General features: G+C 39.7%; 1 protein-coding gene across 1 annotated transcript in view; it reads left to right on the top strand.

The window, feature by feature from the left end:
- cntn5 (contactin 5) overlaps positions 1-12,217 on the top strand; it is a 355,095-nt gene that overhangs the window by 265,936 nt on the left and 76,942 nt on the right. Inside the window, exons 11-12 of the mRNA XM_036585173.1 lie at positions 568-697; positions 10,448-10,592. Of these exons, the coding sequence (XP_036441066.1) occupies positions 568-697; positions 10,448-10,592 (275 nt within the window). The remainder of the gene's footprint in view (positions 1-567; positions 698-10,447; positions 10,593-12,217) is intronic.

The raw sequence follows: 12,217 nt of genomic DNA, 5'->3' as shown, positions 1-12,217 counted from the left end.
TCAGTGATCTAAGCCATCATTTCTATGAGGCTAAACAGTGTGTACTCACAGAGAGATAACACACTGGAGTGTTAATGCTGTCATGGTATCATCTCAGTCAGCTGTGAAAGAAAAGCAATGCTTATTGAACTTTGAAAATGTTTTATCCTTTGAACAAATAATTTATATGAATCTTTTATGGAGAAGAAAAAAATACAGAGGTTAAATGTGCTTTAAAAATTGTCATAATTAACTGCTTCCTGGGGCTTTAATGGGATTTTTGACACCAGCCTATGTGTCAGGTCACCCAGTGGCGCACAGGAGCGCTCTCACACACCAGATATTACACCCCGTCACACCATAAGCCCCTAATGGGTACAGTAAGCATATATTACTTCACACATTGCAGTTAAATATGGAGTGAAACATCTACGCATCACTCAAATGTGCTAAAAGTGTCCCTTTGCAGAGACTTGCAGTTTTTATATCAGACGTATAGCTGGCGAAATAAGCATTGCTTAACGATTAGTCTGACAGGTGAAGACATAATTATGTGTGCAGCGAAGCATTGACTGTTTCCACCCACAGAACAGAGTGGAGATGCTGAACGGCGAGCTGATCATCCACAGAGTGCAGCAGGCCGACTCCGGCATGTACCAGTGCGTCGCCGAGAACAAGTACGGAGCCATCTACTCCAGCGCCGAGCTCAAAATACTGGGTAAATGCCTTTATTAATCTTTTACTTGCTTTAGTTGGAGCAAGGACAAGTTTATCTTTCAGTTCTGTTCAGCCATTACCAGACCATTAGCTAAAAGCCGATGCGGGAATGAGCTGGAATTTATGGGCTTTTACTGGCAAAGACGTCAGAGAATACTGCAAGTGATGTTTGCCACTACAAATACAACAATCAACCAAGGGGTTGTTTGAAAATATGTTAGCATTAATGGCCACTGCATGTCTGTACTGTTTTTAAATGAATGGAGATGTATCGTGTCATTAAAGGAATACGATTTTTCTTTTTTACTCACTGACCCAAAATTACAATGGTCCACTTTACCTGCCAATGTCTTGAAAAGAAACATCAACTGATGATCTTTAAGCCTCTTTTGCCTCACATTCAACAGTATTGTGCAAAAGTCAGAGACCACCATTCATCTATTTGATATCCAATCAAAATAGCCACCAATGATATTTATTTTTCTGAGATGTTTCTGAGGAAATTAGATAAGATAAACCACTTGCATAAGAAAGTACAGGAGTCTCTGAAACTGAAGGTCATAAATTATTTACAGTTATAAAGGGAAATGGGTCTCTTAACAACCGTTCAAGACCTGGTAGACCACCAAGACTGTCACCTTTAGATACACTTCACCTTCTTAAAGCTTTCATCTTTGCTTCAAATCTGAGGAAATCTATAAATGTTGGAAGAAAATGTGCAAATCAAGTAAAAGAATCCACACCTCAACATCACTGAATGTGCTTGGGATTATTTAGATCATGAAAGACAGAAAATGCAGCCAACTCCTAAGACTGAACTTTGGAGCTGTGGAAAATACCCTTGCAAATTTCTTCAAAAAACTGAAAGCAAGCCTTCTGAATAGAATGGAGGTAAAGGGTGGACACACTAAAAAGTGATATTATATGTGGTTGTTGAGACTTCAGTGAAATTCTGCTTTTTTCTTGACTCTGAAAAATGAAAAACTGTATAGCTGTAGCTGTGTTTACTGGAAATTAAATAAATAAAGGACGACTTTTGCACAGTACTGTCTATCTTGTGAATGATCATCATTCTACACGTATTGACAAGTGGCTTTCCATCAAAAGCATCGAATAACTAGCAACTGTAACTTGGTTGACAAAACAATAGGAGGAAGACAAAATGCCAGAGCAGGGCTGATTGGCAATCAATGTTGTTTTCTTAAAAAACATTCAAAAAGAAGTCTTTCTGGCAGCATATTAGGGGAGGGAAGTAAACTTCAGGGAGAAGATGGCAAGCTGAGGATGGCGCAGAATGAGCTGTCACGCAAAGCTCTACGCTAACAAAGAGAAAAGCACCCCCGGACAAACAGAACAGGCGCCTGGAGGGAAGGAGAGAAAGTCGGAGTAGCAGAAGGAGAAGTTCTGTTGGCTTGAATCTAACTTGGTGTTTTTTAGCCTCCATGCAATCAAAACACGAGTTAGAAACTCATTTGCGAAAGACTCTAGAGTTCCGGAAGCCCAAGACGCAACAAAAAGACAGAGCCCAAACTGGGTTTGTGTATATTTGCCAGAGACATACTCATTTTCTTCCTGTCACCTTTGATTTCCCGCCTCATCCTATGACACCCCCATCATCCTTCTGTGGGTCATTTTTATTCACATTTCTCATTACCTCCGAGGAGGCCCTATCACGCTAAGACAAGACAAACACAAACAAATGACCATCTTTTGACAGGCCTGACAAAAGCTTGTGTTGAATCCAGAGCTCAACATGACTCAATTTACCAGAAACACTTGTTGTTTGATGGTTCAGAATAGACACCAGAACCATTGTGTCCAATTTATGCACTGTGGCACGCTAGCGTCATTACACATCGCATTCCGAACACGCCGCTTCCTGAGTGCGCTGAGTCACCGTGTATTCCTCTTCGTTTGTCTGCTTTATCTTGACTGGAAATTGCTTGTTTTGTTCTCGTAGGAGACATTCAGAGACGATCTCGGGATGCTTCATAATGAACGTTCCTGCAAGCCAGCAACCCATTGGCGAAAGCAGACTTCAGTGACTTAGTTTGTTCTCTGTGATGTCCACAAGCATGCACTTTGATGACATTGCACTGCTAATAGGGACCCTCATTCATTTGAGTGTGGGCTGCAGGCTGAGCTGGAACACACTGAGCCCAGCATTTCTGTTGCCACCCTGTCATTTTTGTCTATGTGGCTTTGGGGAGGGAAGCCAGAGGGAGGGGAAGCAGATGTGGTAGAATAGTAGCCACCGGCTTCTGCACTTTGTCGAGTTAGCGTTTGTCACGTTAATGTGGAATAAGCCAGTTGCATCTTATAGTATGTTTGTACATAGAAGAGCCAAATCATCGTGACCACCTGCCTAATATGTTCTCGTTACTCGGCATGCCACCAAAACAGCTCCGACCCACTGAAACATGGACTCTACGAGACCTCTGGGGAATTTGGAGGTCAGGGCAGCACCTTGAACTCTTCGTCACGTTCCTCAAACCATTCCTGAACAGTGTGTCCTGTCCTGCTGAAAGAGGCCAGTGCCCCCAGGGAATACCATTGCCATGAAGGAGTGCCTTCAGTGATGGTTTGGTAGATGGCCCATCTCTAATTGATATTCACATGAATGTCTGGACCCAGGATTTCTCAGCAGAACATCCTACCACCAGCTTGTCCTCTTCCCACGGTGCATCCTGGTGCAATCACTTCCCCAGATAAACAGTTCTCAGGTACCCGGCCGTCCACGTGATGAAAAGGGAAATGGGACTGTCAGACTAGACCACCTTCTTCCATTGCTCCAAGGTCTAGTTCAGATGCTTGCGTACCCATTGTAAGTGCCTTCAGAGATGGACAGGGGTTAGCATTGGTGCTCTGACTGATCGGCGGCTATGCAGCCCCTTACACAGCAGGGTGTGATGCACTGTGTTGTGACACATTTCTCCCATAACCATCATTAAAAATGTCTGTAACTTGTGCCACCACTGCCCCTCTGTCAGTTCAACACCCTGTCGCCAGTTCATGGTTTTCCCACCTCAAACCACTGTTGGTGGGTACTCACCACTACTGATCGAGAACACCTGACAAGCCTCTGCCGTTTCAACGATATCTGGACCCAGTCATTTGGCCATAACAGCATACCTGCCCATATCCCCCACAAAGAAAATGAGTGTTACAACTCACTTCATTCTCAAGTGTGAATTTTTTTACTTTGTTACATAAATATCTTTCTTTTCACCAAAAGTTTTTCAATTTCTTATGTCAGCATGGGAGGGTGATTGTTTACAAAAGTTGTAGCTTCTTTCTCATTGGTGAAACTGTAGGTGTTATAACTTGCCCTGTGTTACAGCTCTTCTCGCTTTTTCCTTAGTAGGTACGGTAACAAGAACAGCAAGTTAAATTCTATGAGATTTTATGAGAGAGGTTGAAAATTGGCCTGTAAAAATGTGTGGCATACATGAAACCTTTGAGTACTTCAACATTATAAATACATAGGCAGAAATCATTACATTAGGACTACTTACAATGATTGACAATCATATGTCAAAGTATTCCCAAGCCCATGCGGTGATATTCTGCTACCTGAGAGGTCGAAGGTCACCGGCATTCAGTTGCAGTTTTCAGCCTTGCTTTTTATGCAAGATTTTTCTGTATTCCCTTAATTTTGTGAAAATATTGTTAACCGTAGACGGTGAAATACCCCCAATCATTGCAAATGCTATCACCTGTTTAAAAAAAATGATGAGCATGTAATGCCATTCTTTGTCGTACGTTGCCTCTATCTCAAGATTTTTTGGAACACGTTGCAGGCGTCAATTTCAGAATGATTGTATATTTACAAAAAAGGGACAGTGAAATTGATAAGATAAAACATAAATATCTTTGTACTGCTTTCATTTAAATACAGGTCAAAGCGAATTTACCAATTACATGCTGTTCCAACTTGTGCAATTGGGTTTGTACAACAAGTGGTTAGTGTGGCTTTAACCAGAAGAATATGCCATTGATTTGCGATATACTCTATAATGTATTGTATAGGAAAAGCCTTCACTCTCTGTATTGATAACTATTTGTACACTATCGCCAAAGACATTCAATCAAGCCCTTTTGATGCTGTTAATAAATGGGTCACTGTTTTTTATATCTTGAATAAAGTAAACATGTATTTTACAAGGTTAGTGTTTCAGCTGACTTTGCCCTGTAGAGCACACGCATGCTAAGTGAAGCTTGTGCTTGCATGCATATAAACACGGATAAACAAATGCTGTATGAACAGTCACACTTTCGCCCACACATGCTATATCTTGGGGGACCAAGCGCATCTGTCAGCACAGTGCTTGCCTGGGTGAGTGCAAGTGAGGGGAGATGGAGGGAGATGGGGAGAGGGGGGTGTTTTAGGCCCTGCAGCTATAGCCGGGACTGAAATGTCATCATCTCTAATGTCACCCGTAAAAAACATGGCTCAACCTTTGACTAAGCACTGGTGCTGAGGCCTGGCAGCCAGCAGAGACAGAAAGCTCCCAATGGGTTCTCACTGCTCTCTCACATGTGTGCAGTGTTTTAGCACATATACTACAGCAGCTGAGATGTTTCCCTCTACAAAACTGGCATCAGAACACAGCTGGCGGTGGGATTGCTGCAGAAATGCCAAGACGGGCAGTCACTTTCTAGTTACGTACCTCCTGAATAGATCAAAATATCGTAGTACAACTGTTACTGTATTTTTTTCGTTGTTGTTGTGTATTTGTGTTTGTTTGTTTGCTTTTAGAGTATAATGATTATATATACTGTCTTAAATATTTAGAGCTGCCCTCTTCTAAGTCAAACAGCTGACTGGTCTTAGCATTCTTGGTTAACTAAACCTGCATGCACACAGACATGTGCTGCATTTTAACTTCCGCTTACCATCATCCTCAGAGCAAAATTGATTTTTTAACCTTGTTAGTCTACGAGTTTTGACACCAGCAGGTGAGGAAAAATAATGTTCATCCATCCAGTAATATCATGCTTCAACCCATCTTGGCTGTGCAGTTATTTAGTATGATGAATACTGTTAGCAGAACACACGTTTGCTGACGTCTCGCCGCAGCACCGGATTTAAGTTAATGAAGAACTGATTAAATAAATTAGACATTGAATAGTGACTGTAAATATTAGACTTCATCCAGGAGAGATTCAGAAAATGGTTGAGCCAACACACATGAAATCATAATGGATTTGTTATTTGTTTATTTGTATTGGGCCATTCTAATGTTTTTGGAACAAATAAACACTTACTAGATAAATAATTTTACATATCATTTTCTAAGATGTCTGTTATTGTTTGCTCACAATAAGAAGAGATTCCAGGCTTAATTATTTATCACATGATACATCATTAATTAGTTTGCTATCCGTCCATGAAGCATGACAGCACCATAATCAGCTCATTTCAGTGTAAATAATGCTGCATTCCATACGATACTGTAAATATTCGGACACGTGAAATTAAGGCTCAGTGATGCCGTTAATCCTTTAATGTAACAGTAATTTTCTATGTAACACAGCCTCTGTGTTCCCTGAGTACCCTGTAATGTCTCTAAGTATTTAAAAATAAAAATATTTAATCGGCCTTTAATTGAGCAGAAACTACAAATTTAAGAAATGGGTTACAGCTGATTGAAGACTGTTCTGTTGGGCTCAGTTTGTGTAAAATCAGTTGTAAGATGGCTATGTTGGTTAACATATTGCTGCTGTCGGAACAAAACCGTGTATCTCCAAAATGGTAACTTTACAGGAAGAAGAAAAATCGGAGGAACTAACAAAGCACACTTGGAAACATGAAATTACATGAAAAACATCCAGAACAAAACCAGAGCCAAATTCATTTAACCATCACCATCTTCAACCTTCTGCACTGTTTTGCTACAGCTTCAGAGTTGAATGACATGTTTAGTCAAAACGGTGTGAAACAGTGTGAAACAGGCTTTGAATTAGGCTTTTGATGGGTGTGTTAGAAGTGTTATTCAATCAGCATTGACATATATATCACTGAAGAAAACCTTATATATCCGAAGTGGTAACTTTACAGGAGAAGGAAAAAACCTGCTGCGCTTTTAATGTAAGTCAATGGAACCAGAGTTTTTTCCAAGTCATTTTAGGTCATTTCTCTTAATCTATTCTTCATGAAATTTACACACAATATAAAGAGCAGTAGGCATTTTCGAATTATGTTAAAAACTGAAAAACGTCAAAAATGGAGATACGAGGTTTTGTTCAGACAGCAGCGATATTCTTTATTTACTGACATATTTATCAACTTTGTGGAAATCCTGAGAATTCATTGTTCAGGGAATTTGTCATTCTCTGCTGTTTATCTGCTAGCTCCCCATTTCCCAGTTGCTTTTTTTCTGACTCACTGCTGTCACTGCCATGAAGGTCAGCTAAAGCTGTACCCCGGACTTAACCAGCATTTTGACTTTCCAGTTTTTTTTTCCTCCAACAACATTGGACTCATCAGATGCGTCAGGCCGCCGAGAGCCTCCCTGCAGACAGATTAGACATTTAACGGTAATTATCTTTAAACGCGTCAGTCGAGGGCTGAATTATTTTTATCGCTTAGCCTGGAAATATTTTACTTCTACTGGATGCTCGAGCATGACGATGAGGCAGCTAATTATGAGCACATTGCTCATGGACGCATGACTGCCATCGTCATGCCATCCCTCTCAAAAGCATAACTGGGTCCTCTGCTTCTGAAAGGCCTACGGTTAGTCTTCTTTGGTCTCGTTGGTTGTACATACAGTGTGGATCAAAAGTCTGAGACCACATTGAAAATCTGTATTATTTTCTTTTAAACATGGAAATAAATAACTTTAATAGCTAAAAATTTTAAAACAAAGAAAAGTTATGACTGGAAAATGAAACAGAAATATCCTAGATTATGCATTGTTTCTAGGTCACTACTCAAATTTAAGCAAATTTGTGACACTGACCATTTTAAGGCCAAAAAGGTCAGATTTTTGAGTTTTATCCTGTCCATTAAAGCCTGTGTTTAGATGACTTTCAAGTGGATTTGTCTACTCATCACAGGCTTTTAAAACTTTGTGGAGTCCATGCGAGCTCAATTGCATGCTGTCATTCTGGAATTCTGAAATTTATATTAATTTTACAAAGAATCTACTTTTCACTCAAATTTCACAACTCCATTTTTGTCATTTTTCAGTTTTTGATATAGTTTGAAAATGCCTGTGGCCCTTTATATTGTGTGTAAATTTCATGATGTATGGATTAAAAGAAATGACCCAAAATGACTTGGGAAAAAATTCTCATTCCATTGACTTACATTAAAAGCACAGTGGGTTTTTTCCTTCTCCTGTAAAGTTACCACTTCGGAGATATGAGGTTTTCTTCCGGCAACAGCACCATATATGTCAATGCTGATTGAGTAACACTTCTAACACACCCATCAAATGAGAGAAAGCGTAATCCAAAGCCTGTTGTACACTGTTTCACACCGTTTTGACTAAACATGTCATTCAACACTGTATCACTGTAAGCTGTAGCAAAACAGTGCAGAGCGGTTCGAGATTAACGTGCCCCTGTGGATGGTTAAATGAATTTGGCTCTGGTTTTGTTCTGGCCGTTTTTCATGTAATTCCGTGTTTCCAAGTATGCTTTGTTAGTTCCTCCGATTGACTTCCTTTTTGATTTTTGACCTCCCTTTGTTTGTAACTGGTTGATGGATTTGACCACATTTAGTTTGTCTGCCTGTTCTGTCGAGGGAATTCAACATTAGAGCAGGCTCTCCTTTTCTTCCAGTATCACGTCAGTGCTGTGTTACCTTAACAAGCCAGACTGCTGCTTATCAGCACAGAATCTTGTACTTTTCACCACATAACAAGGCCAAGAACTGCCTACTTTAGCAAGAAGAGGCCATTTGACTGACTTGCCAGACGACCAATTACAGCTCTCTGTTTTGGTTCGATATGTAGGGAAGGCCATTATGAAAAATCCCAGAGATACAGTATATCTGCTTTGAAAGGCTCATTTCTCCTCACAGTGTCCAGTGCAGGCATCTGTCTGCTATTGCATGGAAAAACATAACTCTGTTTTCCGTCCGAATAGTTAAAATCCTGCACAAAAGTACGTACACAGACATTCGGATAGCCAATCAGAATGCAACTGACAAAATTTCAATAGTTGTGGTCAGCTTTTTGTGAAAAAGGGGGCGCAAGTTTCTGAGGCTGGGGGCAGTCATGAGCTGGAGGTTGGGGAACCACCCTTGTAACTGGAAGGTCGACAGTTTGATCTCCTGAGCCGACAGTACGTGACTGAAGTGCCCTTGAGCAAGACACCTAACCCCCAACTGCTCCCTGGGTGCTGTGGATAGGGCTGTCCACCACTCTGGGCAAGTGCCCTCACTGGCCCCTAGTGTGTGTGTGTTCTCTAGTGTGTAGGTGGTGTTTCACAGCACGGATGGGTTAAAATGTGGAGGTGAAAAAATAATAAAGGGTCGTTTAACTAGGACTATACTATCTGCACAAATTGCCTGTTTTTACATTTCTTTACAAATTCTCATATTATTGCTGCAGTATGAAGTTAATAGAGTGCAAGTAAGTACAAGCAGTAAAATCATAGCATAGCAGCACGTTTGATCTTAGCACGTGGGCTGCATAGTAGATTTTGGGGTCAGGCATCAGTGACCTGATTGGTTAAATTGAAATTGAAGCATAATTAAACCAATCAGTCATAGGGGAGCAGGTTGCTTTGATTGTGATGCATGTAGATGTTTACCATCTTAAAAAAAAGATTATTTTTATGGACACTAATTGAAGCTAATGTGCTAAGCCCCTGACCAATTTGTGTACACACAGGTGTAGAATCAGAGGTACTTGTGAAAACAACTAAACCAATTGAAAAAGAATGTCAGTGTCTCAAACTCTGGTGCGGACTTTAGCAAACGAAGCGGACATAAAAACAGTCTTGGTCAATTCAGTACACGGCTGTAAAGGCTGATCACTGTAAGATGTCAGACTCTTTGCTACAGGATATAAGATTGGCTTCATACTCTGTGTTTTGTAGAAATTTCCCCAGGTGCTGTACTGCATGACTCTTAAGGAGCAGCTGCAATTACTTGTCTATAGATATATTTCAAGCATATTGTGATGTGAAACCAGTTTATGTCCTCATATCCTCATATCAAAAAGCAATACTTTAGTGGATCATGATAAACTAGACACCATATTTTTGTAATTTTGTAAGTATGAGGCATTCTGGAGTTTAACATATTTGAAAAAAAGGCGTAAAAAATAAAACATGCCAAGTTTTATACAAGCCAATTTTATGTTAATTTCAGCAAATACACGGTAGGAAAATCAACAAAACTTCATTTGGCAAGGGGTGTCCAAACGTTTGCATATGACTTTTGTTTAGAATAAAATTCATTTATATTACTGAAAAGGGTGTTGCCTTACAGGCCTGCCAGAACCATGAAATTTTAGCTGATAATTTTAGTTAATTGCCACACAAATAATTGGGATTAACAGATTAATTGTAATTTTGGGGCACTGAATGCAATACAAGCCTAAAGTGGCCAAATTGTCTGATTAGCTATCTTGCTTTGTATCTGCTGACACTTAGTGAAGACAGACACACGTGATTATGTAATAATTGTGGCAGGGCTAATGCTAAACCTTTAAACAGTATGTAGCATTAAAGAACACTGGCTTTTTCTGTAAGAATGTGTAACTAACTAACTGTAATTTCCTGTTTTTTCCAGCATCAGCGCCCATGTTCAACACTAACACAGTGACCATCATCGCAACAATGGGCAAAGATATTTCTCTGGAGTGCAGACCGCGAGCTTCACCCAAGCCCCGGATAACATGGAAGAAAGGAGACCGGAGAGTCCAGGCCAACAGGAGGTAAGACTACTCTCAAATCTAGGCGAAAATTAGCGAGGAGTCACTCCTAACATGTGATGGTGATCTGTTTTTATTTTATTCCTTGTATTTATTGCATTCATTTGGTAAGTGATGAACATGATCTAAAAAGGTAGATATATTTTTTTTTTGTTTATGTCACAAACTAACTGTCATGTTTTATCGTTACTCTGATTAATCCTACATTGACACATTTCCACCTTTGTATACTTTTAAGTTTTGTACTTTCCTATTTGTATTTTTGGACAGAACCAAGTTCTACACAATTTCTACACACTTTGTTTGTGAATGAGCCCATAAAGCACAGTAGCACAAAAATGAGCATATTTTTTTTGCAGTTTTAATTAAAAACCACAAAACCACAAAACCCTTTGACTTAAAATGCATGTTACTTGAAGTTTTTACTACTTTTTCTTTTCGATGTATGCCCTTTTTTTGTCGTCCCCCATTTCTATTGGAACATTGCTTATATATGAAAGTGCTTTTGGCTTTTTCTGTCCACAGTTAAAAATGAGCACTTTGCAAGGTGTCGGTTTGCAGGGGTCAGTTTTTTGTATGTTTTACACAGTGTGTATCATCTGCATCATGACGTTGATTCGGGTTGTGAAAAGTTGTCACAGTGTACGTCATTCTGTGCTGTAACTGCAGTTCTAGAGCCTTGTGTGTCTAAAAAATATCCCCTTGGTCATATTTGTTGTTTTTCTGTTTTTTATTTTTTTGGGTGGCTTTTCTTGCTTTTCTCTTTCTTCTTTCTCAGTGTTGCCGAAAGACTCTCCCACCACAACTTTCTCTTAATCAGAAACTCCGACTGGCTGAGACAAGCTAACCAAAGCCAATCTGCGTACCCATTTTCCGGTGCTGTGCACGAATGTGCCTCCCCTGCCTTTTACATCTCCAGATCACATACTCTGATAGGCTCTGGCTCGCTGACCAAAGCCAGTCAAATGCAAAATGTAGACTACATTTATATATCGTGACATGCCATGAATAAAGAGAGTGGATTTAAACTGATTTACAATTAAAACAATTGAACAAGCATCATGCCAAATGCATGAAAAGGGTTCGCATGTTTTCTGTGAATTTACACTGGAAGTAAACAACCCACAATGACAAGCTTGTATTTTCAGTATTTTCATGCATGTGTTCCAAATAACATTTCTGTCTTTCTTGCTTGTTGCTTTAACCCATTAGACCCCAGTAGAATCCTAAAACACTTTTACCATTGTCAGGGTTAGAGACCTGTTTAATCACTGTGTTAAACAAAACCTTTTATCATAAATCCAGGTAAAATCTCACCACTTTAATATGAATACAAAACCAAAGGATAGAAATAAATACAAAGCTGTCAGTTTAGAACTGGAGGGACAATGAGCAGTGAAGTTGTAAAAGGCATTATAAGTGTAATATTGAAAATACATAATCAAAATCTGAATATGTAGATAATAATGGACAGGTATAGTAAACAGACTAACTACAACGACTAATGAAGTTGATTATTTCTAAGTGATGAAGTGATAATCACCATGTCATGGCTGTGTGGCTAAAGGCTGCAGATTTAACCCAGGAACTCTCTCCAGATACAAAGTCTCCCTGTTTCTTTGAACTGA

The sequence above is a fragment of the Colossoma macropomum genome, unplaced genomic scaffold, assembly GCF_904425465.1.
Source record: "Colossoma macropomum unplaced genomic scaffold, Colossoma_macropomum, whole genome shotgun sequence".
In the NCBI taxonomy this organism is placed as follows: domain Eukaryota; kingdom Metazoa; phylum Chordata; class Actinopteri; order Characiformes; family Serrasalmidae; genus Colossoma; species Colossoma macropomum.
The sequence above is the reverse complement of the archived record's forward strand: the minus strand, read 5'-3'. Positions and strand labels throughout refer to the sequence as shown.